The 27,556-nt window shown below is 38.1% G+C and overlaps 1 protein-coding gene across 2 annotated transcripts; it reads right to left on the bottom strand.

Annotated features, from left to right (window-relative positions):
• Positions 1–358: 358 nt before the first annotated feature.
• On the bottom strand, positions 359–27,556 carry tapt1a (transmembrane anterior posterior transformation 1a). Of its 2 annotated transcripts, XM_004553658.3 has the most exons (15): positions 27,317–27,556; positions 25,606–25,736; positions 23,803–23,921; positions 22,127–22,159; positions 17,759–17,921; positions 15,585–15,720; positions 14,809–14,906; positions 14,477–14,546; positions 13,478–13,558; positions 12,043–12,152; positions 11,851–11,910; positions 11,657–11,725; positions 11,373–11,449; positions 9,710–9,879; positions 359–3,168 (listed from the first exon to the last, which is right to left on the bottom strand). In XM_004553658.3, exons 1-15 carry the CDS (start codon positions 27,504–27,506, stop codon positions 2,840–2,842), a joined length of 1,836 nt encoding a protein of 611 aa, XP_004553715.2. In that variant the 5' UTR covers positions 27,507–27,556; the 3' UTR covers positions 359–2,839. The 2 variants fall into 2 exon arrangements, with proteins under 2 accessions (XP_004553715.2, XP_004553716.2); XM_004553659.3 differs by lacking the exon at positions 22,127–22,159 and having other exon boundaries at positions 27,317–27,555.

Raw genomic sequence — 27,556 nt, 5'->3', positions numbered from 1 at the left:
CAACTCAAGATCCAGTTCCCAATGTTCATCCAGAGTTCGAGTGTATCACAGGGAGCGAGTGATACAGGTCAGGATCATCTGAAATGATGGATCATTAGATAACAAGCATTATCATATAATTTAATACAAAACGTTTGATGCTGCATTTGGGTAAGTAAAATAAGCTTGCGCATACTCACAGTGAACTTTAAAACATAGTTTCAGACTTGAAGTTTGAATAATTCTGATTCTCAGTCATGAACTTGAGTTAAACAGCAAATAATTTGAGGTTCGAAAGTGAACTTTTTCCAAATACATACCCTCAAAAACACAACCCAGAATGCTTTAGCTCTGCATGTAGCTACAATAAAACAGCACACTTAAGAAATCAACTTTATTACTCCAAATGGGCAAGTTCATACAATATCAAGGTAGGAATTAAATATGGAATCAAACTGAAGAAACAAAGCAGGCAGTGTACTGGACCATCGCAGCTTGCATAAGAGCACTTCTACAGTGCTTCTATATCCATTAACCCCGTTAAGCTCAGGTGTGCTCAGCTGGGCCCAGTTGAGGTTCGGTCAGATCTCCACTGCACACCTGGAACATCAGCACCAACTCTGTGTACAGTGAAGACTGAACCAGCTCCATCAGGCAGCTCCAAAAATAGATCGTCCTTATTACAATAAAGAAACGTTTCTCCAAAATACAATCAAACAGATGCTGATACATGTAAACACTATATACACCTTCTGTTTAAAAAAACAAAAAGCAAGCTTTCTTTGCCAAAATAACATTAAATATATCACTGTTAAGTATTTTACAACCAAAAAAGTACTTGTTTTTACATCCCCAAATAAAAGAAGCGATGGGCAGAGTGCGTCAAAAAAGCGGAACGTGAACACAAGTGACCTGAGTTTTTAATCTGATGATTATAAAATAATTAGTGTGAGTGAAGGGTTTGTCTAACTCTGCCATTTTTGATTAGCTGCTGTCAATCAAAATGCTAAGATCAACTTTGTAAACATGGAGGAAACAAGAAAGTGCTCAGTGATATATTGCCGTAATTTTACAATTCAGATCTGATGAAACAAAAGTGATTGAAAGATTTGGCACGAATTTGAATCATAAACTTCTAATAAAGTTACAAAAAATGTATTATGTTTAAACTAAATTACACAAATGGGTGTCAAATTAAAACTTGATGACATTCCTGGTCTCTTTAAGGTGTTTTTACTTTTAGATGATTCACACAATTTACAAAAAAAAAAAAAAAAAAAAAAAAAAATCATAGCGAACAACTCTGCAAGGTCAGTCAAAAAAGAAAAGTCTTAAAACACACACGCAAAAGGCATTTTGTTGTGTAAATATTGCTTCTATTATCCTAAGATGTAAACATTAGAGCATCACTAGAGTCGAATGAGAAACATGACCGTATTTAAAGGCAATACGGCCCATCAGTGCATTCAAAAGTAACTAAAGATTAAATACCATTCATCAAAAAATTATGCTCCAATTTGAGGCACCCCACCAAAAGAGAACTCTTCCGATTGATTATGTCCATTTAACAGATAGTTTAAGACAGTTTACACGCAGCTAAGTGATTGGAAAATCAAGATTATAATGGGCTATGACATACAAATGCACTTTTTCCATAATTTTAAAAGGACTTCTGCTCTATGACTGGCTATGTAAGTGGGTGGTAGATGCAGCAGATTTAGAGTCAGCAGTCATTAACTGCTTTGGCTAATACTGTACGCTGACTGGGTTGTTTAATGAAAGGCTGTTGAGTTGGCGAAGGCGCAGGATGGCTGCAAATGTCTTTAGCTAATGGCTGTGTAAATGAATGTTTTTTAATCTAAAAAATAATCACTGTTTTTAGCTGTGTTTGCAACACCTGTAATTCATACTGGATTGAAAAATTTGAACCAGCTTCACTGAGGTACGGACTTTAATCAACAGATCTCTAATATTGACAGTGTGTAACCGTTCAGAGCCATGTTTCCTAACCTTTCAGTCATGTCAGTTTCAGTCTCTTAAATCAAAACAATGTCTGATTAAAAACCCTTCATTATTCAGTTTTGACTCCAGTTTTTTCTGCTCTGCTTTTTAAGTTCATCTGAATATTTTCTAGACAACCACAATGTAAAAAAAAGATGAGAATTTTGCGAGCCTTGGGTTGCAAACTGCCATATAATAACAGAGCTACATTTCTTAGCTCAGATGTTTTAAATAACCTCTGTTTTTGTTTTCTTGCAAATTTTCATATGTTGAATGTTTAGTACTTAGTACTTAAAATAAACCCCAACACTTGTTTTCTGGTGGAAAAAAGCAAATTCTCATCATTCAAGTGTCACTTTTGATGTCAGAGTTTGGAAGTTTTTTCTGGCTGCTGAGCGAACTGAGAAACTTCTCTCCTTCTGGTCCCACTGCTGCTCATACAGGAAGTGCTAGAGTGCCTTCACACTTACACATATGCTCACTCGCACACACTCTCGCACCCCAACCCTGATCCTAAATCGCGTGCACACACAAACACACACACACACACACACACACACACGCTCTGACATATGCCAGTTCATCCTGACAACTCGGCTGCAACACTCTCACTTTCTGTCCTCTTCTGTTTTATCAGCCAGGTGAAGTTTTCCCTGTGAAACTTCTCGACTTCAGCTTTCAACAGCAGCAGGATTGTCTGACTTTTTCTTTTTTTTAACAATAATTTACTGTAATGTCACTGATTTTATAAGTACTCAGCGTTCTGCTGCTGTTGGCCAGGAGAGCCAGGCTGGGAGGCCATTGGTCTCCGTCTTTCCTGAGTGGTTAGTCGCTACATCAGTGTCTGCTTGGAGGCTGATCAGTCAATGCGGTTTCCACAGATTGTGAATCGGTCAATCTCAAGGAGGTCTTTTTTGGAGGTCTTGTGCTTTGTTTCAGAGGGCAGCTGTGCCTCCTCCTCCTCTTCCTCATCCTCGTCATCTTCCTTTAAGAGCAGGGATGGAAGTTGTTCAGCATCAGCATCAGGTGGTGGACTAGGTGGACGGCTAGCTGGTTTAGCAGGTGAGGGATAGGTAAATGGTGGAGGAAACAAATCAGTCCTAGGGATAGGCTGAGTGGTCACAGACGAGATGGAAGAGGATGTTGGGCTGCAGGGAGTGGCAGGGATCTGCACCACCTTAGATTCACCTGTGAGGAACAAATTTAAAAACACATTTAATGACAAAACAAATACCATGTAGATGGGTTCATTTATGCATAGGTAATTTGCCACTAAGACTGGCTTTAACAAAGAGCCAACCCAGCAGCTTCAATCCCGCTCGTCTAAGTTCTACACGTGAGCTTAGGAACAGTGCTCTGTGCAGTCCAATCACTGTAGGAAGTTGAGTAAAACAAGTAAACAAATCTTCACACCCACAGTGCAGGCAAAATGCAAGCTGTACAGAGTAGACCGCTAGATTTATTCAAGCATGTCCCTTTCATCAAACAAGTGTGAGGCAAGTGAAAACTGATTAATGTCTGTGTAGACAAGCTTAACATTTAAAAGACATAATTCCACTGGTTTTTCCAGTTATTAAGATTAATCCCACCGTTATACGGTCCAGCTGTGTACTAGTTCAGTTTCAGAATCACAATACTTTATTAATTCTGATTCTAAAATCGAACTGATAGGCGGGAGGAGGTTGACTGCATCTGCACGGACAATAACTGGACAAACCAGTTTCAACACAGCAGGAGAGAAAACAACCAGAAAAAGATGCTGATGTAAAACATACACCAGCACAGCTGGACCTCACAATTCACTTCATTATGTTTAGAGAAACACTGCAAAGGCTTTTCACTTTGAGAGCAGACCACAGTTACTTTAGGAAAATCAATTAAACAGAATAATTCATCATATCAGAGAGAATTGAGCAAGAAGACTGTCCACAGAGACGACTGCCTCGCCCCGGGCTATCTGACTACAGCAAACTTTTGGTTCTTTCTGTAGACAGAGATGAATAGACATTTAACTAGAGAGAAAACTACAACACACTGAGCAAATGGACTGTGTAGGTTAGACACGCACTACATGTGTGTGTCTAAGCTATCAAAGAAAAAAAACATCAACCATGATAAAAGCCATGAAAAAACAAAAATCAAAAAACAAAAAAACAAAAAAAAAACCCAAAACAAAAATAAAAGAAAGCAAATGTTTTAGGCAAACAGAATATAGGAAAATTCCACGTTCGGTTCCACCTAAATAATTTAGCATTAAATCAGTGAAGAATATAAAATGAGGCATACCTGTCAGTGGCGTGCACACCCTTTCTAAGCTTCACCATTTCATTTATTCTGATGGGGTCAGGCTTCACAGTACTGCTGTTTTATTAGGTGGTGAATGTCACATATTTGAGAGTCTTAAATTCTTCCCATGACAGAAAAGGTGGACTCTGACCAATCAAAGCTCCTCATTTTCACAACTTATCTATTGTGTGGCAGTTCAATTTTTTTTTAAAAAAGAAGCCATTTTCTACTGAGACCTGACAGCATCAATGATATTTTTTGATTTGAACTGAGGAAAAAAATTATATATTTAAACTATATGAATGAAACAGTCATCATTTGCATAATCACAGCTGTTATAAGAGAAACATGACACTCAAAGAATCCTGAACTGAAACCTAGGAAAAGCAAATCAAACTATTTTATCAGACAGGCAATAAAAACTATAAATGTATTTTAAAAAAAAGATTGTTCAAATGGCTTACTTTTAGAAGCATTTTCTTATTAGCAAAATATTGATAAACCGATCAGACAGAGTCTTCTACCTCAAAACATGATGTAGTGAATGCTCTGCTGCTATAGTTGTACACTCAGTTATTCTTGTGTTCCTCATTAACACAGAACTTGCCAATGATGCTGAGGAAATATGTAAAAGCAGTTCAGATTCTACACCGAAGATGGAAAAATCGAAACTATCAGTTACCCTGATGGCAAAAATCACTCTGCAACAAACAAAGAAGAAAAAAATACAGTATCAGTTGATAGCCATCCTCTCATCTCCTTAACCACTTCACTTATCCAAATTATGGTCACAGGTTCAATTCAATTGACTGATTCTTATATAGCGCTTTTCTACTCTCCCAGAGTACTCAAAGCGCTGTATACAACATGCCTCATTCACCTATTCACACCCACTCATACAAGCACTTCTAAACTCAAGTGCAAACTAATAAACATTCACACACATTCACACTCCGATGAGCGCATCAGAGAGCAACTTGGGGTTAGTATCTTGCCCAAGGATATTTGGCATGCAGACTGGGGAAGCCAAGGATCGAACCACCAACCTTCCAATCAGTAGCTGATCTGCTCTACCACCTGAGCTACAGCCACCCCAGGTGGGCTGTGGTTTATCCTAGAAACTGGTTGATAGGAGGCTACAGTCTGGACAGGTCAACAGTCACACTAATAGCCTCAACTCAGAATCAGAATCAGAATGGGGTTTATTGCCAAATGTTGAGCAGGTTTACAACATTAGGAAATTGCTGCGGTGCTTCAGTGCAAACATGCTGTCATAAATAGCTCTTAAATAGACATGGAAAAAAATAAAAGTAGGGATAAGAATTAAAAGTGCTACGTGGAAAGATATGTGCATGAGATATACATGAGATATATACATGAGAATAAGAATTAAGAGTGCTACGTTGAAAGATATATACATGAGTGCAGGTGGTGATCAGTGCCAAACATAGAATGATGCAGTGACACAGCGTAGGGTCATGTGTTAGTGGCGGGTACAGTCATACGGTTATTGTTCATGTGTCCAACAGCAGAGGGGAAGAAACTGTTCTTATGGCGAGAGGTTCTGGTGCGAATGGACCGGAGCCTCCTGCCTGAGGGGAGCAGGTCAAACAGACTGTGTCCAGGGTGAGAAGGGTCAGCTGAGATCCGAGCTGCACGCCGCAATGTCCTGGAGGTGTACAGGTCCTGCAAAGATGGGAGTCTGCAGCCAATCACCTTCTCAGCAGAGCGCACAACACGCTGCAGTCTCTGTTTGTCCCTGATAGTGGCTCCAGCGTACCACACGGTGATGGAGGAGGTGAGGATGGACTCGATGATTGCAGTGTAGAACTGCATCATCGTCCGTGTTGGCAGGTTGAATTTCTTCAGCTGCCTCAGGAAGTACATCCTCTGCTGGGCTTTCTTGATGACGGAGGTGATGGTGGGCTCCCACTTCAGGTCCTGGGTGATGGTGGTACCCAGGAAGCGGAATGAGTCCACAGAGGTGATGGGGGTGTCAGTCAGGATGATGGGGGGGAGTGGGGCTGTGTGCTTCCTGAAGTCCACAATAATCTCCACTGTCTTCTGGGCATTCAGCACCAGGTTGTTGTGGCTGCACCAGGACACCAGACGTTCAACCTCCCTCCTGTAGGCAGACTCGTCCCCGTCCGAGATGAGTCCAATAACGGTGGTGTCATCTGCAAACTTGATTAGCTTGACAGACTGGTGGGTGGAGGTGCAGCAGTTGGTGTACAGGGAGAAGAGCAGAGGAGAAAGAACACAGCCCTGAGGGGAGCCGGTGCTGATGGTCCGGGAGTCCGAGACATTCTTTCCCAGCCTCACATGCTGCTTCCTGTCCGTCAGGAAGTCAGTGATCCACCGGCAGATGGGATCAGGCACATTCATCTGGGAAAGCTTGTCTCGGAGATGGTCTGGAAGGATGGTGTTGAAGGCAGAGCTGAAGTCCACAAACAGGATCCTGGCGTAGGTTCCTGGGGAGTCCAGATGCTCCTTATAATCAATGGCACAGAGCAGGAACAAAATCATAGCATGCTAGCCTTAAGCTGTCTTCCACTATAAAGCAACCAGGCCAGATGCTCATGTCAGTTTTGTCAATGTCATTTAGCTGCTAAGGAACCAGATATCGGTTTCACTAGCTTTTACATTACAAGGATATGTAACAAAAAAAATCAAGCGCTAAATTAGCGCTTCTTGTGTATTGTGTACAGACAGACAGATGATGTCTGTTGTTATTAAATATCCCATTATCTAATTTTTATATTAACTTCCTAACTAATTTTTCCAGGTATAGTCGAGGGGGCTACATTCCCTTCAACCCTAGAAAAAAAAAAAAATCTATAGATCTGTTATTTGAGTCACACATTGCAGCTTTCTCCATTTCTCTGGAGATATGTGAGCTTTAATAAAAGTTAACCACCATCTGGCTTGAAATGGCTACTGTGAAACCGCTCATTACACATTTCTCCCCTTTGGAGAAAAACATGCAGTATAGACAGATGGCAGATCTTCGTATTATTTGAAGGCAGAGCATTGCAAAGACAAAGACATAGTGCAGTGAATCCAGTTGAGCAGCAGGTAAAGCTTGAGGCGCCCACCAAAGTAGTTTAATGTCAGAAAAGTGAGCATGGTATTTAAGGTCGACGGTTCAAATCCCAAAAGCTAAATATGAAGAAAGCATAAAGAGACTTGCATTAGCTTCCCACAACCTCAAAGCATTTATTATTATACTCTGCATGCTGGAGCGTGAAGCTGTAAGCCATGTTGCTGGAGCTCTGTGAGAAACCAGATTCATTAGAAACATGAATGCTTTTGATGTTCCATGACATGATGCACCATCAGGATCTTTGTCATTTTAAAGCTCCTGCTTCGGCACAGCAGGCGGGTCTGAGGCACACACGGGAGAAAAGATCTGCAGGGATTTGGCTGAGGATGACAGGGAGATAGTGTCACCTCCAAATCTGTTTCATCAAACGTAGGTGCGGGACCAGTGAAACTCTATGCCAGACTATGAACTAAACTCTTTTGAGGAAATTCACGTGTAAATATCAGAATACAGAAAAGGGTTTGCTGTGTACTTTTTTGTTGAATAGTCTTTTTCTTAGAATATGACATAAGATGACGATCCAGTACAAAGTGCTATGACAGAACACTGCAACGTTGTATGTTTTACTACATTAAGTGTAGTGCTGGATATGTCTGTATAATTTACCAGAGAATACTGTGCCCACCTTTGTCCATTCTATCAAATATAGAAGACAAATGAAGAATTTGTTCAATAAGTTGAATAACAAAACACATTTGATAAATGTATGTTTTTGAGCCCAGACAAATTAAATTCATCACCTAATCAAAAGGTTGAAGTTCTATACTGTAGCAAATCAAATGTTGCATTAGTAGTTATTAATTGCTTGACAAAAACATCTCCAGGCATAACAGATTCATTTTGTAATTAACATCATAATGTACCAGGTTACACAATGACAAATATCAATTCATTGCAGCTCTGGAAATAAGCATCAAGGAAAGAAAAGGAAGTAGATAAAACATTATGTATACTGTTTGATTTATTTATTTATTTTTTGCCCCGCAAAATAGTTTTGGGATCACAGAGTTGTGTTTTGGTTTTTTTTGGTTTTTTTTTAAATGCTGAGGGAATTAATCAAGTGCTAACCTGTAATCTTGAAAAGACTTACCTGACCCAAAAAAATCAAATCAAATCAAATCAAGGTTTCAAGGATCCCCACTTTCTGCTTGTTTCCACTAAATGTCTGAAGCTGAGCCGGGGCTTTACCTGTTGCCACATTTGTCTGTACCTAAATGTCAGCTAAATGTCCAACATTTACATTTAAGTGCCAACTAGATACCTAAAAAGATCAACGTAACTCTGTTAGGTGGGGGGCCCATTTGGTAAGACTTTAGAAATTGCATGAGACTGAAAGCAATATCTAGCATCACTTCAACAAATATGTAAATTGCTATTCTGAATGGTAGTCTGAGACATAAAGAGTAATAAAACATTGTTTTCTTTTGAAAACCATTACAGGTTTCTATTGCTGAACAAAACGAAAGAAAGAAAGGAAGAAAGAGAACAACTGTGTAGGAGAAAGAGCAATACGAAACATTCATCAACAAAATTAAATCCCAGGACGTCTCATTTACAAGATATCTATTCCTGCCAGCCAAACAACACCCTCTCAGGTCCCAGCATTTTTCATATCTCTAAAATAAGATTCAGACTTCAAAATACCACAAAAGTTTCAACCAAAAGTTTTTTGTTCAAAGGTGGTGTGTATGTAATTCCAAATAAATACTTATGATATATTTGTACTGTAGCTATTTAAATATTAATAATTTATGTCAGTGCTTCATGTTCTGCATGTTCTTGACTGTTGGAGACCTGATAGATACAGTGTAATTAGTAAAAGTGAGTATAATCAAGCTGAGGTGAATGTATAATTACGTAAAATGACTGGTAGCACTGACCATTAGACAAGGTCAAACTCTGGTTTTCTTTGCGCTGAATGTTTGATTATAATTTATTACGGACTGGTTAAGCTACTGGTGACATGCTCTACGCTTGAGGTCACAGCTGATGTCATCTTGTTTAGAAAGCATCACATTTATAGATATAAAATGTAATTGCTTTTATGTGTAATTTACAATTATCTATTAAATTCATCTTTAAAAAGAACCACTAACACAAAAACTGTTTTCTGTTTGACTTTTCACATTTCTCTGGCATGCAAATGTTTCATGAGTCATGCTGAATCCCTTCAAGAGATAATTAGTGTTGTAGTCATAAATCCCATGGGGACTCAAACCTATGGATCCTTGTGGGTGTAAATAATAGCTTTTACAAAATATTAATCCATAACATATCTGGGATTTTTATTATAACCAAGGTTTTTTCTCATCTTAATCTTTTGAGGGTTTTTTTCTTTACCTGAAGGTGTGCGGCACCTGGCTGGGTCAGCTTTGCTAGGGCTCTTGGCAGAGGAGGATGGTGCAGTCGAGGGCCTCTCAAACAGTTTGTCCTCCATTTTGGCTCTCTTGACATAGACACATGATTTCCCCAGGAGTACAATACTGTTCAACACTTTCAGTGTTACCAGTCTACAAAGGGAAAGGGGATATTTGATTAGAAAAAGACTACATTTTTTTCCTGTTCTTCAGGTAGTATTGCAGAGCTTTAAATGTACCATCCAGCTAGTCTGGACAGATGAAAGTCTATTAAAAAAAACTTACTCTAACTTAAAGTGATGCCATAATTTAAAATCAGCTTTAATTTCAAACATATTAAAGCTTTGTAGTTTTTTCCAGTCTGCGGGCCAAATTAAATAATAAATACATTAGGTGTCTACATTTTGATCAAAACACAGCCTTCTAATGCAAATTACCATTCATATAATAGCTTTTTGAATCTTTCTTTGTTTTATTTAGTGCTGAAATTTTATCACAATGCTATCTTGAACTAGGGCATAGCTATAATGAATCTCTTACCATCTGGCTTCAATCGCCAGTGTTCACATCCCACCACCAACGCCAGGATGTTAGTGTGCACTGTCTTTCTGTGTTTGTGGGCTTTGCTATAAGGCCGAGAGTCTGGTACTGTGATGAGTGAGAGACAGACACATTTGGGTCTGTGGACCACTCCTTGCTGTGACAGAGCGTGTCAGCGCAGCTGAATCTTTGCCAAGGCACAGCGGTCTGTTCAAGCTAGGGCTATTTTTAAATCGGAGGATAGGGGAGGCCAGAGATGGCACAAGAGATGACAACATTGTATTCTTCACCCTAAGGGAAACTCTTCAATGGTACGTGCCCCGATGGGATCCGGCAAATGAGAATGAGCAAGGCTATCAGCAACTCAGCACAGGGTGGGTGTGAGAGCACAATGTTAATGCTTATGTAACTGTGTGTGTCTCTGAATATGAATGTGTGTTTATGACAGTGCCTGCATGGGTGAGTGTGCATCCATGAGACAACGCAACCATGTTTTTACCTTCACCATGTGACGATGTTTGTGTGAGGTTCTCTGCATATCTAGCACAAGTAAATTAAAGTATCCCAATATTTTAGTCTTTACTGACTTAAAAAAACATGTCATGTTAAGTGGGTTAAGCATTTAGTTTACTAAACAGAAGGGGTTATCACAAAGACCAGTTTCAGTCATCAATCTTTCCTAAAGATACTTTTCATGGTCAGATTATATTACAGCCGAGCCCTGGTATTCGTGGGGGTTAGGGACCACAACAGCCCGCGAATAGCTCAAATCTGCGAAAACTTTAGACCCCATCTAAAAACGCTTATAATTGCCTATATTTTAATTTTCTGAAGGCTTTGTATTTGAAATTTGCATACTGTTTGGAGAATGTTCTTTTTTAAGAAAACAAAATTTTCTGTACAAATACAGAAAAAAGTGAATAGGTGAATATATGATTACTGAACTGCAAATGGCTGGGGTTCAACTACACTTGCATGTATTTAAAACAACAACAACAACAACAAAAAGATCTTCTGTGAGGTAAAATGGCATAATAAGGATTAAAAGCTCACTCATTTTGCAGGATGTATAAAAAAATCAATACAGGACAACTCTAAAAACTCACCCAAGATAAAAGAGCAGTACACAGGTGTATGATAGTGCTCCCTGCAACCTCACTGAACTCATCACCACTCTGATGAGCTGTTAAAAAAAACAGAAACACCAGTATTAATGGAATTATTTATCCATTTTGAAAACAAAATGGAAACATTTCATTTTAGCAATAATAAGAACCATTAAACACTTTTAGAACATCGTGGAGTTTTGAAACTTGCTTGTGTGCCAACAACCAACTCTATTCTGGTATTTAGTTCCTGAATATCAACAACAGACTGCATTCTCTCTTACCAGAACAGCCAATGGCAGGGGGATGAAGCCCATCCTCCGGGCCACTGAGTCACTGTAGTCAGTACAAGCCTACACAGTGACAGACGAGCATAAATTACAGCACTTGACAAAACTGAATTGATTAGCTGCGTGGGCTCCACGCTGTTTATGTAAGTATAATGATGGCAATGTGAAAAAACGAGGCAGTTGCTTACATTCTTCTGCCGACTGCTGACGAGATCAAAAGCCAAACTGGCTCTATATTCACTGTACACCTGGAAAATGGACAAGAAAATAATTCAGTACAGGAAAAAGAAAAAGGCAAGGTATCCCATATAGTATCATACATGTTCTCATGCAAAGTCACGGTGATGACTGAAAGAAAGGACACCAGGTTCTGTTCTTACATCTGCAGTGATGTCATTGAATTTTGTGATAAAGGCATGTTTGATGACATCAACTGCAACTTCAGAGGTGACAACCATAAAAACGTCAGGGAACAACACCCACAGGTGATCTGAGAGGGGAAAAAAAAAGTTAATTATTTTAGCCAAAATTTTTGGAAGGATCAAATAATCCTTCAATATTTGTATATGTATGTTTCTCCTTGTTTTGGTCGTGTTTTATTTTTTTCTATGTTAATACGCTACACCATTAGCCAAATTATTGAAGTCATCTTCTAATTGTATCTGTTTCTCTAGTGGCTGCCCAAAGAAAATTTACATTACTGCAAACCTTCACTGAATATACTGGACTTGCAGCACTGCAAGTTTTCTTTGGGCAGCCACTGGAGCAATTACAAAAATAAGTTAATTAATTCAGTTAATGGTATAGGGTATTAAACAGAAAATACTAAAGCATAACCAAAATAAAAGGATCATTTTCCAGTGCGTTTGATTCATATTGATACAAAAATACCAAAACAGCAAATCCTCATATTAATTGAGATGATGGCCACCTTAATATTTTTACTGTTTCACTAAACCACATCAGTTTTGCGTGATCAGCAGGTCAAAATATTCTTTGTCTTATACTCATAGTCAGTCTGTCCTAAACAAGACTTTCTAACAACTCCCTTTTTAAGACCAGACTCTCCCTTTAAGGCAGCTTGCTTCTGTTTGACACTCCCATATGAACACAACGAAGCAGGAAAAACAAGGGAAGCAAGTGTGAAACTGAGTATTTAAAGCAATATTAAGCCTGAGCTTGTCACTCTTAAGAGAAACATTAATGATTTTTTAAAGGTGTTCACTTAATGGCATTTCCATTTAATGTACAAAACAGCTAAGCTTTATCCATTAGGGCTCAGTAAATATTGTGCTGTTGTACTGAGAAAAGCTCAGCCCATTCTGAGCCACACCTGACAAATTATATGTTGTTTGAAAGTTTTTGTGATTTATATACCTCTTTAGCAACAGTAGCTCTGCTGGTATTAGTAAATCAGTGTTATGATTTCAGCTGACAAGCCACATCTGTCATCTACTGTGTGTCTGACTTTGAGACTGGCAGGAGGAGCTGACTTTTCAGAGAGCTGTCATAGAGAAATATCCCAGCCCTCACTCCTCACTTTGCTCCGTCTCATTGACTGAGGTTTACTGGAGAAAACTCCCCAAGGTGTTGCAATGTATCAGCTGAAACAGCAAGAAAGGAGCTGCTCAGGATTTTTGTAAACATTTTTACCATGGCAAGCACTGACCCCAGTCTGTTTTTTTCCTGTTGTTGTTGTTGTTTTTTTACTTTTAAAGACATTTATGATAAAAACAAAACAAAACAACAACTTACTTTTCTAGTAATATAAAAATGTGCATAAAAGTATAGTTTAAAGGAGGGAAACATGATTACCGGGGTTCCAGGAGAACTGCTCCATATTTCTGAGACAAACGATGAGTAGAAGGACATAGCTGGTGAACCGTTCTTTGATATCTGTGGGAAAAAATTGTTATTATAGTCTCCCATCTATGGAGAAACCTGTGTAAGAATATTAGATAGATAAGCATCTCCATTTTAGCTGAACACATGGTCTTCAGTCTGCTGTAGTTCAATATCTAAACGGCTTGAGTCAACAAGACAGATCTGTGAATTTTCAAAAAGCATTTCATGTTACAGTGGATTTTGCGACAGCAGTACATCCTATAAGCATCGCTGTATTATAATTTTAATAATGTGGCTACAAAGGTTTGGTTATTATCCATACAAATGATCTTATGGTAACAAGAGCCCAGCTCCATGACCAGCCATTGTACTGGGATGGAGTAACCAGAGAGGCAAATGGCAGATGATTCAGGGTTGTTGTGTTCCCCTGTCATCTGATTACAATAAGAATGATCAAGATTTAAAAAAAAACCCAAAAAACAGTGCCTTTGGGAATACAAAAAGAGAACCAAAGTTTTTAATCAAATACACTGGCTGTACTGTTCTTTCAAAATGCAAAATGAATTAACTTTCCCAATGAAGCAAGATTAATTCAATTCTGTAACTTAAATCCATCCATCAGTTTTTTAAAGATATCCAATAGAAATGTCATGAATCTATCTAACTACAGTATTTTTCTATCTATCGCCACCATTCTGACTTTGGTACAAGTATTTCCAAGGGATAATTCAGTTTTAAAGAAGCTTCAGAGAACTTCGAAGTATATAATTTAGTCTGGATTCTAAACTTTTCCTGTTACTACGAACAAATCATTCTTACTGGTGATTATTTTTGTAGTGTAATTGTTGACAGTGACAAAGCAGATGTGAAATTCAATAAAATACATGTTTTATGTATTTTTAGACCAGTACTTTTCTAAAATAGTACTAATAATGTACTGCATTTTTAATAAAGCGCTGGATAGCTCACCACTGTTGGACATTTGGAATAAATTGTTCTTCTCAAATTTCTTGAACACACTTCCTTTGATTTCCACAAACTATGTTTGAGAGAAAAGAAAAAAAAAGACAGAAATGTAGTCAGCACTTTTATGACAAAAAATAAAAACAGAAGACGGTCATGTTGCAGGTACAACATTTCATCACTAATATACCAGCGTTAATGTTTCTGGATACACCATCATGCAAATACTTTTTTTTCCTGTTTGTATAAGTGTTTCATTGCAATTCAAAAAAAACACTTCAGGTGTACACTATTGTGTTTTATACTACAACACTCTGTGTGTGTGTGTGTGAACTAACATTGTTGGACATCATGATGGTGAGCAGGGACTTGTTGTGAGAATTAAAAGCGACATTCAGGGTAGAGGCTTGGACCATGATGAGGATAGCATGAAGGACTGAGGAAATGATAATCAGGAAAACAACATCCGAATCAACCTAAACCAAACAATATGATCACTGAACTCAGTCACATTAAAAATGAATTAAAAGTAATGTAAGCTAGTGCTTAGATCAAACCTGACCTGAAACAACACATTCAACACTTAACTTGGCATCTTGCAACTATAACTGGGAGTCATTCCTTTGAGATACTCTTGAACAGCATTACGTCTAGTCCTTTCACTGAAGGCTGTTTAGTAAATAATAAATACAAATCTCAGCATATGAAAACTTACATCAAGCAACAGATGTATTAAATGTAACAGTTATAAACTTAAGGAAACTATAGCTAAAATTATATTGCTTCAGTCTTCCTCTAGACTACAGCTAAAATTAATCTTTGTTGCCTTTCAGTACCAGTCTGTCACTCAAGCCAAAAGAAACTCAAAACAAAATTTCACTCTAGTGGCACTTGGAAATGAAGAGTTCACAATGAAAAATAAAAACTACAAGTATTATGTGAGACTATAACTGTATATCATCTGTCAAAAATAAAACTGAAGCTAAAAAAAAGAAAAAAGAAGAGACTAGAAGATGCCGCCCTTAAAATCCAATTTGGTGTACTTTACTGATGACTTTAAAACTTGCCTCAAAACTCTCACAACGCTGCTATGAAGCTTTAGCAGGAAGGATACAGACATAAAAGACGGCCATGAAAAAGTGAGGGATGACTCCAATATTATCTCTTTTCCGTTCTTTGGGTTCTGTGGCTGTCCAGTACAGAGCATCCAGGATGTCTTGCCCAAAAGAAGAGAATAGACGGTCTGCAACCTAACAGTGGAGGGAAGGATGAAATCACAAGTTAACTTGATATAACGTAACTTAATATGACAATAGTTACATTAGTAATGTCTAATATAATATATCAATATCTTATCTGTATGAACAGGTAAGATTTTAGCAACAAATTCACTGACGTAACACTATACCTCTTATTAAAACTTTGGGATTAAAGCTGTTAGAGGAGCTTTTCAATCAGAATAATTACACTTCCCCCCAAAAGTAGAGCATTGTAATATGACAGATACACAAATTCATCAGATGTTCACTATGACACAAATTAGATCAACATTTTTGCAGCTCTGTCCTTATGCTTCATATGGTTGTCTGTCATTACCATCATTAGATATTTTTTGGTCTAGTAGGGTCTTATAAAACCACATAAAGCTCATGATCCACAGAGAAGTGCTAAGCTTTATTATGTATGCTGGTGTTTCCCCGAGGTTGACTGCTTGTCAACCTCAGGGAAACACTGTGCTAAAATGAAATGAGGGCACACAAATTAAGTAAAAAATAACAATTTAGTTTTAATTTTTTTATGTATTTATATCCCCTTTGGCTTCTTTTTGGGGTGGAGGGTTATTTTGTAGGGGGATGGGCTGCCCTTAAATGAAAATGGTAACACTGGATATCAGAAGAAGTAGACCACCACTTGCTGTACACACTGTTTAAGTTCTAACAATTAGTACCGTATTTCCCGGACTACAAAGCGCACCTGAATATTAGCCGCACAAGCTAAAATCAGGGGAAAATCCTGTTTTGTACATACATTAGCCGCACCTGACCAAAAGCTGCAGGTGTTTCAATGTTGACTTATCATATGTAAGAGAATATGCACAAAGGGAATTGTCAGGAAAGAGATGGCTGTTTGGAGACACACCCCTTTTATTAATATTTTGAAAAACAAGTTATGGGTACATATTTGCATAACTTTTTAGGTATATGAAGTGACACGGCTTTAACAAGAAGAAAAGTCAGTCATTCACCACCATCTTCCTGCGCACTAAAACCACCAAAGTCCTCTTCTCCGGTGTCGGAAACGAACAGGCTCAGGGTGGCTTCGTCATCCACTCTCAGCTTCTTTCCTTCGTTGTCACTTACAAAACCAACCAAAGAAATCCTCGTTGTCAGTGTCGGAGTCGAACACCCTCAGAAGAGCCGTGGCGGTGTCCTCCTCTCCATGCAGCAGTCCAGCCCTTTGAAATCCATTGGTGATCGTGGATGTTTTCACACTTTTCCACGCTGTCAGAATCCACCGGTGGAGTTGAGCTTAACTTGCTTTTCGCAAGTTTATCGGCGCTCGTCATCCACGCCTCCCGCTGAACGCGTAGCGCTACTTTGAAGTTTGTTTTTCGCGCTACTTGTACAGCACTATGTTGCCTGGCGGATGGACATGTGACCAACATACCACTCTTGATCCCCGATACTGTGTGTCTGATCACATGCCCTTCCGCCAGGCAACGTAGTGCCGTACAACAGCGGAACAAACAAAACAAATCGTCTTACGATATGACAAAAATCATGGACAATCCATAGAAAAGCCGCACCTGACTAAAAGCCGCAGGGTTCAAAGCTGGTGCAAAAAGTAGCGGCTTATAGCCCGACAATTACGGTAATAAAATCCATCACGTAACACGACCATCACTCTTTAGTGTAGTAATCCTTGGGTACTTCCCTAAACTGGCAGTGTATTAACACACGGGCTGCATAAACAAACTGACTATTCATATAAAACAGATGGAAAATAAAATTACAAGTAAAATTTGTTGTAAGGAGGCAAAACAAGGAAAGTAGAAGTAAGATGTAAACAAAGACAAAATATGTCTATACAGTTTGTATTTAATAAGTACATGTTTTAATAATTGAAACATGTATTCACACTAAACTGTAAAAACTAATGTTAAAATTCTAGTTTGTCTCAGATGTAATGTCTTTGCAGGAGCAACATCTGCATCCTTGCATATAAGCATGTGATCAAAGTATAAACTGACATCAGTTTTTAGACATCAATGTGTGAAGTGTGGGTTACCTCGAGCATGTTGTAGATGATGTAGAGTTTGATGACGGACTGTCCTCTGATCAGGTGGTACATCATGGAGTAATCCACATAATGCATCATGGAGAAGCAGAGCACCAGAATCAGGCCTCTCAGCATGTCACACACCTGCGCTGGCTGCAGAAGCCGCGACCCACTGACCACACACACACACACACACACACACACACACACACACACACACACACACACACACACACACACACACACACACACACACACACACAAAGTATTGGCATTAATACTGAAAGACAAGAGTGCACTGCTTTGACCATTCCTGTGTATGTAAATGCACTGTGCCATGCTAAGACATATATCAACATGCACACACGAAAAAGGTTAAACGTGTTATTACACCTTATAACACCATGCCAAAAGGTACAAATGCTTACAAATACAAACACATTTTTACCAGGGGAAAAGTGTGAACATGAAGACATACAAGCATTTAAAGCATCAACACATAAAAACACCCTTTTCTAATCTTGCCATCAGTAAGAGCTTTTCTAGCAAACAGTGTGGTCAAAGCAGCTGAGTGAAGACCAAGTACACAGACAGCTGATTTAATTCACTACCAGAACGAGCTCTGTTTTCTTTCTTTTTTTTTTTTATCTCACATGAGGAAACATAAGACCAACACAGGCAGGGAACAAGAATTCATTTCTGTTCAAAATGAGATAAACCTTACAAAGGAAAAGGGAACCGGGAGTGATAACACACAGAGTACATGATGAAATATTAAAGATAGTATCTCCTTTATACTAAAGTTATCTTATTCATAAGATTTATCTCTTTTTAATATGGTTCTGTCTTTGTTCAGTCTTGTCTTTGAACATCTGTCTTTATGGACAAATTAGTGCAGCACTTTGAACAGAAATGTTTAAAATAGTGAACAAGTAAATGAAAGGTGAAAAAAACAAAACAAAACAGGCTTCAACATCACATACTGCAGTGATAGTAGTGTGTTCATGTCTTTTATGACCACATGTGTCAGAGTTGCATTTTGTTTTAATACTAAACATCTATGGCTGGCAGTGGCAACGTGTTAAGAGGAGGGCAGACAAATCCAGAGGACCATTTAGTATTTAATATGTGGCTGGGAAGAGCGGCTGAGAGCTTCATTCTAACACATCCTGCATATTTTCCATGTAAACTGTGACTGGTCTGTATGCGCAAAACTCCCCCTGACTACTGCAGTAAAAATACATTGCATTCATTAGATTTTTTTCACAAAGGGAAGCAGTTTCCATAGATGGACACTGATGTGCTGACTTTTAAAATACGATGAAGCACAATAGTTTAACTGATCTTAATTACGAGACTTTCTTGTAATGAAGTTATTTTGTTGTTATTTGAATAGAACTTACAGTACAAATACTATTTAATGGTCTTCAACTAAACTAGTATAACCTACACTAAGAAATTCACAAGACATGGCAGTACAACAGTTAACTCTAACACCCATCATTACCTTCAGTTAGTTTAGCTGAAGCTGATTAATTAAAAATAAATAAATAAAAATCACATGTGAACAGAACATGTTTTGAAATAGCAGTGCTGGAGACATTGAAAGTAGGGCTGGGCGATATGGACTAAAATTCATATCGCGATATAATTTGAAGCACGTGCGGTAACGATATATATCACGATATATTCTTTTCTTCTGTATAACGTATTTTCCACACTATAAAGGCACACTTAAAATCCTTTAATTTTCTCAAAAATCGAGAGTGTGCCTTATGTATGAATTCTGGTTGTGCTTACTGACCTCGAACCGATTTGGGCGTGCAGAAATCTGTTAAAAAATGTTTTTAGGGACAAATGCAATCGCATAGCAGGATGCTATACACGGGCCAAACTTCAGTCAGGAGAACAACTGAGATTATTCATCCACAATACGAGGTTAGTTATTAATATACTGCAGCAACATGGGAATAGAGCAACTGCGAGAGAATTCAACATTAATGAATCAATGTTACGGAAGTGGAGGAAGCGCAGTTTTTGGCTTTTCCCTTATTTCAAAAGTGCTTCATGTCTTTGCTATGACTGTCACCCGGCATAATTTGCAGATGATAATGGTTGTAGCCGGTGCGATGCTTTCGACTAAAACAGGCGCAGCTTAATGACATCATCAACATGCGCTATCGCGATAGAGATTTTGACTATATCGCTCTATCGTTGGCCAAATTTATATCGTATATCGTTTATATCGTTTATATCGCCCACCCCTAATTGAAAGTTGTAAAATATGAATTATTCTGGGAGCTGACTACAAAATGAGTGTTTAAAAAAAAAAAAAAAGAAAAAAAAAAAGAAAAAAAAGAGCTGAGCTTGTGAAGATGTGATGTGAACCAGTTTTGTCATGACTCCCTCTCTTTTTTAAAATCACTGCACAGCTGAGCACAAAGCTAAGAAAATAAGATAAAGAGCTGTGTTTTTTCTGTTAAGCAAAAACTACAATGGTTGTCCCAACAGTGAAGAACTTGGATGTTTACACAAAAAAAATAGATATTCAAACACAGTTGTTTGTTGCGGAAACAACTGTGCAAAACCAGAGATAAACTTATGGCGCTGATGAGTTCTTCCCCCCCTTCTCTGATGCAATACCGCCATCCAGTGGTCACACTAAAGTCATTCATTAAAAGATGTTTGAGTAGAAACAAAAGCATCAGAGATCCTGAATTCTTCATTATGAATAGTTTTACTGTTGTGCACCAGGATAAAAATGTGCTGCCAAAAAGATAAAGCTCAGTTATAGACGCAGTTGCTTAGAGATATAGTAAGTGTGTAACGTGAGTGTAAGAAGAGTAAACACACATAAAGTTTATGATAATTTTATCATTTTTCCACTTAACTGGATAATTGGCTTTGTCTGCAAAAGACAAAGTGAGTTATTAAAGGAAATGACTCCAAATGTTGTTTTGTCTACAAAATACCTCAGGCATTCATTTATAACTATATAAAATAAAAGCAACACGATCTCACACTTAAAAAGTCAATTTAAAAGACTATTTATCCTGTCTTATTTGGCACATTACTTTTGCATTTAATAAATTGTTGAAGACTTTATTCCAATCCAAAACAGTTGTACCCTGCTCTCTAAAATATGATTAAAGTGCTAGCAGAAAACAAACCCCCTTACCACACATACTCCTCTTATTCTAAACATACTTTCTAGATACAAAGCTGCTTCAGACAGCTGGTAAAGCACACTGCGCAAAGTAGTTGTCATAGTCTTTATTCTAAAAGCATTATCTCCACAACACACATGATTATTATGTTTTATAGTTAGCTATGCGCTGCATTTAAAATAGCCATCACTTTGTGCCAATACAAGACATCAGCCTAAAACAGTCATTCAAAAGCACAGACCAGACATGAAGAGCGCTTTGATAGAACCTTGCTAAAAAAGCTGAGTTTTTTCCTACCAAAAATAACAACTGAAAGCAAAGAAAATAAGCCCCAAACTGCTCCAAACAGGCAGCCTTCCAGTTTGAGCTAGTGTAGTCACGGTCACGCAATACTGTGACAAGAACACAGTCTCACAACAGTTTGTGAAAAAGTCACAACCTGTAATCTACTCATTCATGTTTCTGGACATGAATTTTAATATTCTTTCGTTTTGTGTCCCTAAACATGACTTTTTCAATGGTCTCATATGTACACAAACTTTATATTGACCGTTTTTAAAAGGTTAAAAAGTTCAAATGTAAAAAGTTCACCTTTGAATGGTGGTGGATTTGGTGGTGGAGTGAATAATTTTAACACCCACACACAGGACATATTTTTGGTTATGCTTTTTACTTCATGTATCTTTGGTAAAATGCCTTGGTTATGTTTCAGCATTACAAAACAAACAAAAAAAACGCCCAAAACTGCTCATATTTAGAAAAGAACACTTCTTTTAAAGCCCTGTGGTGTCATATCTATGATGGAAGAGTTTGGACAACAGTGCAACAGACACAAAATATCATTCTTACTAAAACACATTCGTTTTGCCCAAGTTGTGCCAACTGTCACGAAATAAAAAGAAGAAAAATGTGACAAGTCATATCCATGAACACAAACAGATAGGTTTTTTTGTGACTATTTCACATTTTGTTATGAGACGGGGCTGGATAAGACTACCATGCACACTTATTCTTTGGATCAGTGTTTGGGGGGGGGGGGGAGAAAGAAAAACATAAGAGACCAACATGGAAGCTTTGCCTTGGAGACTGGGACATGATTTGCGGTGGCAAGCTATATATTAACAAACATGACAGACATGAAAAACCCATGAATGGATGTCGGGGACAGTGATAATGTTTATGAATCCTTAATGCCCTTGTGGGAGCGTACCTGCTTCTTCTGCAGTAGGGGCATGTGCGTGCCCTGCATGGGGAGGAAGGCAAGGGGAGACAATATACTATCAAGTACTACATCACAACAATGTGACAGCTGGCTTAAAGCTACACAGAGCACTGGCACAAACCAATAATTTCTATTTTGTTGAGGTGAAACCATTATCAAATAAACTAATTGCTAACTACTAAATCTGTAAATAAAAAAGAAAAAATGTTGGGAGTTAAATTGCAGAACAGACACCACAAGATCTCTGGAAGACCTATTTTTAGACACAAATTTCTGAAAGTTTCTAAAAATACTGAAAATTGGTGGGTAGACTGGTAAAATCAGGTGTTAGGTGTTTCTGTTAATAAAGTAACTGAGTACATATGACCTACAGACTGTATATGGAGGACTGATAGAGATTAGTGACATTCCGGGCATTTTGATCTGACAGAGAAATCATATGGCATTTCCCACTTATAGGGTATAAACTCATCACAAGGTAGCCCATCTTAAAGCACACTGTGCTTTATCCTTCTTCTTCTTCTATTTTTTTTTTTTTAAACACATTTAACATCATGTTGTACTTAGAGGTATTTGAAAACAGCAGCGACCTTTCCTTGTCTGAGATCACAAAAAAAATTAGCTCAAGGGATGTTTTCTCATACACTTTTCTAAAACTCAACTTCTTTCATTTAGAAAGGTCGGGAAAGAAAGCAGGTTTAAGGCCTTCTGCTTCACTTTTCACACTCGGGCACCAACTCCATCTTTAATATACAGTCTGTAATATGTTCATGCTAAAAGAAAGGAAACACAAACACACTGTCAAAACCTGTACTTGAAGTTCAGGTCAGTATTATAAAAGACTACGTGATTAGATTCATAATAATATCAAGGTAAAGCTCAAAGACAACTCATCAAAAAAGGATCTGTTCAAGATCGAGAATCATTAGAAGCAAACACCAGGACAAAGTATAAACTTACATTTAACAGAACAAAACCATCTGACCAAAACTTCCATTATCAGATCAATATATGTTTGTATATGTATCTAACCCTCAAAAACACAAGTGCTTATTTTCTTTCCTACAGTGTATACATAGAAAATATTTACAATGTTATTTCCAGAATGCTACTTATCTTATTAACAGTGAGTCAGCAATATTACCAAATGACAAAAGAAAGAGCCTAAAACTGTGGCTCACTCTCTAAACAACCTAGGGAAGGGGGTAAATTAATCATCTGAATTAGTTTGCCAAACTTTGTAGTTAATAAAAGTAATCCCGGTTTTATTTTTATTTTTTTAAGCAAAAGCAAAATTTGGACAGATTACTATATCCGAGTCATATCATATATACTTATTTCACCACACTCTGAAAAGCTACAAAATACAACAAAGACAGCCAGATATGCCTAGTGTTAACGCTAAGAAGCCAAAACAAAACTTATAGTTTGAAGTTTACAAATATACCCAGAAATGGAAATAATTAATGTGGGGTGGTTATATCTTATATTGTGCTCCATCTTTTGTGTCATTTTATCTTATTAAGCTTTTTTTGTACTGTATAGCTTATAGCTCATTTTAAATGATCTGGTTGCTGTAAGACAGTAGTTTCCCAAAAATAAAGTACTTCTTGTCACATCTCATCTTATTCCTTTAGTAAGCAGATATAAGCAATGTATTTTACCTGAAGCCACAGCAAGGCAGAGTGAAGAGCCGGAGAAGGGCCAGCAGCACCCTGAGGGGCAGTAGGGTGAAGACGTACAGAAAGGCATCCACACACAGGAAGAAGCCGAAGATCATCAGCTGGAAAAGTCACACACAACACCACCACAAATCAAACTATGAGTCTGTAGGGTACATAGTGATCAATCATCATAAGGAAAAAAAGATGAATGAGAGTATGTACACAAAGGACATCAATCAATTACAATAACATGATGAACATAAAAAAGGTACGATTTTATCTATTTTTTTTTTTCTTTTAACAAGTGGAAGAAATTGTACATAGGAGAAACACCATATGTGACAAAAAAAGTACACTTAACCTTTTTATTATGCAACAGGCACATACCTTTACAGTTTCCAATATATGAACAGCCATTACCTCATCATATTCAAAGGAATGTTTTACAAGAAATGCATTGAAATGCATCTGACATCTTATTCCTACTTCTAACAGGGAAAACAGCAAGGCAACAACTACTGGTAGAATCTGGTGGGAGGGTCTGTTTGTCATTGGTGGATCCTGTCTGACCTGGGGCCTCCTGAGGTACCCTGAAGGTAGTAAGCCTGTTTCACCGGCAGTTTGTGGCTACACACATTCCTCTCCCTTCAACAGGAAAACCAAGCCAGTAACAGATATGTTAGTCTGGGATTATAAGGACACAAAGCAGCTGACAAAGCATCAACTCTGAAATAAAAACAAATAATAAAGACCTTTACAGATGAGGAGGAACTCAATAGACTGTGTGTAACTGTATAGGCATCACATTAATTTTAACTTTAGTTGTGACCAGGTTAGATGACATATATATTGAAGAAATACACATTTATTAGAGATGCCGTTAAAAATGTATGATTCCTAGAAAGTCAATATAATGTCCAGCCTGTGTGTCAGAAGAAATCAGTCTTTAAGTTCAACACTGCCATCTGGTGACTACTGAGAGGAACAACAAAAACCAAAAAATTACTAGGGTCAGTAAGGCATATTGTAAACAAACAACATAATTTTCTGATATTTCGGTGTCTACCTAATATCTATATTAATTATTAATATATTTCCCAACATTGAAAGTATGTTATAATGATTTCTCTTGATATCTGTGTAGATTTCAGTGAGGGTAGTCTAAGGACCGTGTCTCAGAATGGAACAGGGAAGAAGACCTTGGGAAAAAAAGTGAGTGGATTTCCTTTAAGTTTCATGAAGGCGTTTTACCTCTCATGCAAGAGGATTTTTCAGCTCTAAACCCAAATGGTGGAGAGTTCTAGGTAGGACCCACTATTGATCATGTGCCTTATTACCTTGGCTTTTCCACAATAACTTTTATATGATTAATTCATTCATTTTATTCCTTGTAACTTCATAAAAGGGTTAACATGGCTTCAATGTCTTTTTTAGCCTTGTAAGGGTTATGTGGCTAGCTCTTGTACATACAAAGTTATAAGGTCTCAAAAAGAAATAAAATAAAACAATGTAAAAACCATCAAAGCTAAATGAGCTCACTGTGAAGGACTCAGGTGAGATGTACATATCGATAATGTGGCAACCTAAGAGCAAGTTCAGGAGCAATGCAAAACTGACTGAGGATTCAGAATTGTAGCAAAGTCAGGAGCCAGAAGAAGAAGTGTCTCCAAATAAAGCAAGCTTACGGGCTGACTGTAAAATAATCGTATGCTTTCTGTGTACTGATGGAAATGACAACAGACAGATGGAGAAAGCTGCAGAGAAATCAGGGCAGATAAGTTCAGGGCTGTTAATATACACTACCTTCTCGAGTTCCTTGGGAATACGCATGCATGTGTAAACTCTCTCCCTTCGTTCAGTGTACTTTGCCTCATTGTGCTCCAGGAAGTAACCTCTGGTGAGCTCGGTGCAAATGAAGCGCGTCAACGATGGATCTGGAACAACGTGAGAGCAACAGTGTTATGACAAAACCATTGTCCACAACAAATACAGCTGTCAACACAATGAGAACTCCAACAGTGACTCTGTAAAGTGAAAGAGGAGGAAGAATCTCTGTATGATGAAAACTAAAAAGTGAAGGTTTAATGGCCTTTTTAAGTGTTGTTTCAGTGTTTGACTCAAGGCTTAGACAGCTGATATACAGTGTCTGTGGCCTCTCTCTCTTTAAAGAATAACAACCATCTGCCTATGACATAATGAGTCTTGTGCTCCAACTACAGTAATTCTTCCATCATTACCAAAGAAAATATTCTATAGTTTACTTACAATCTTTTGTAACTGAGCAATTAGATGAAATAGCAGTTCAATTACAATTTAGGTTTCCAATTGGTATAAGAACAATTGAAAAATGGTGAAAAATGTCCACCATGATTTCTGTCAGGCTATCACAATAAAAATCTGGAGGGTTTTTTGTATAGAACAAAATATTGGACAAAAGAATTGTTAAAAATAGTTTCAGTCAGATTTATACTTTAATTGCCACTATCTGTGAGAACATGTCTGGCATGTCACGCTTCATAAATTGCAAACAGTAATGATTTATACATTTGGGTTTCTTTTCAGCTACAGTTTTTGTTAATAAATAATGTTAACAGTCACATTGAAAATGTATCAGTGTCCACTTTATCTAAGCCACGGTGTATGTGTTCAACTGTGTTTGCCTAATTAGACACACACTTGTAGTTAAAAGAGACGCAACGCGTTTCGGCTTGTGGCCTTCATCAGGGTCATGACCCTGATGAAGGCCACAAGCCGAAACGCATTGGTCTGTTATTAAAGTTGTTCATCTTCCCTCAAGTGCTGCTGGAGTTCCTGCTTTGAAAATACTGCTGCTGCCAAAGCAACTGAATATTGTCCTATTATGTATGGGGTCAGGTGTTTCCTACTACAGCTCTTAAAATCCCCTCTACGTACTAAAGTTTAAAGCTTCCCAATTGGGGCAAAGATATCTATATATAACATCTGTTGTCATCAACTCTGGTTAACTTTAATTTCAACATTAATTAAACAGCAAAGGAGACATGTGATCTGAACTAAACCGGCCACAGCCTTACAGGGAGCCATTGTCAGACATAATCTTGTTTCAATAATTGTTGTAAGCCAAAGGTAGTAGGTTACAGGTTACAGAACCTGATCTGTGACAGGTCATGCAATAGGTGGTGTGAAATAACGTATAGAGAAACTTAGAGCAGATACAGAAGAAGGTTATGGAGCCATGCAAACTCACTAAATAGATAGTTGCACTGCCAAGATAATACGAGAGATGTTGTTTTCTCCTCTTTCAGTTGATGTGAAGCAAACGCTAGCACTGACTGTAAACAAGCTTCGACACAGCTTTAACAAACTACAGTCGTTACAGACGAAGCTTCACTCACATTAAACACTACTCTTTTGTTTAAAACGTCGTATTCACGATGCCGCAACATTATCAGAGTTAATGCCCACAGCCCCCCCAAAATAAGTTGGAAACATTTAAGACGTCTAACGGTTATTAGCAGTGCGACCCGACAGTTACCTGCTGACAGCTCCCGTTGCTCCCTCCTGACAGCGCTTATGTCGTAAAATCCCAGGGTTTCTGGCAGTTCCGGGGTTATGCCGATTTTACCCGACTTGTGCAAGCCCTCCCATGTTCTTTTTTGCCTTTTCTTCAGCTCAATTTCGGCTTCTTTCTCCTCTGACAGCTCGGTCCCCAACTGGTCCGCCATCTTTACTTTGCCCGCCTTGTCGCCCTGCGCAACGTCATCGCGGTGTGGCT

This window comes from Maylandia zebra, linkage group LG2 (assembly GCF_041146795.1).
Source record: "Maylandia zebra isolate NMK-2024a linkage group LG2, Mzebra_GT3a, whole genome shotgun sequence".
Taxonomy (NCBI): Eukaryota; Metazoa; Chordata; class Actinopteri; order Cichliformes; family Cichlidae; genus Maylandia; species Maylandia zebra.
The sequence above is the reverse complement of the archived record's forward strand: the minus strand, read 5'-3'. Positions and strand labels throughout refer to the sequence as shown.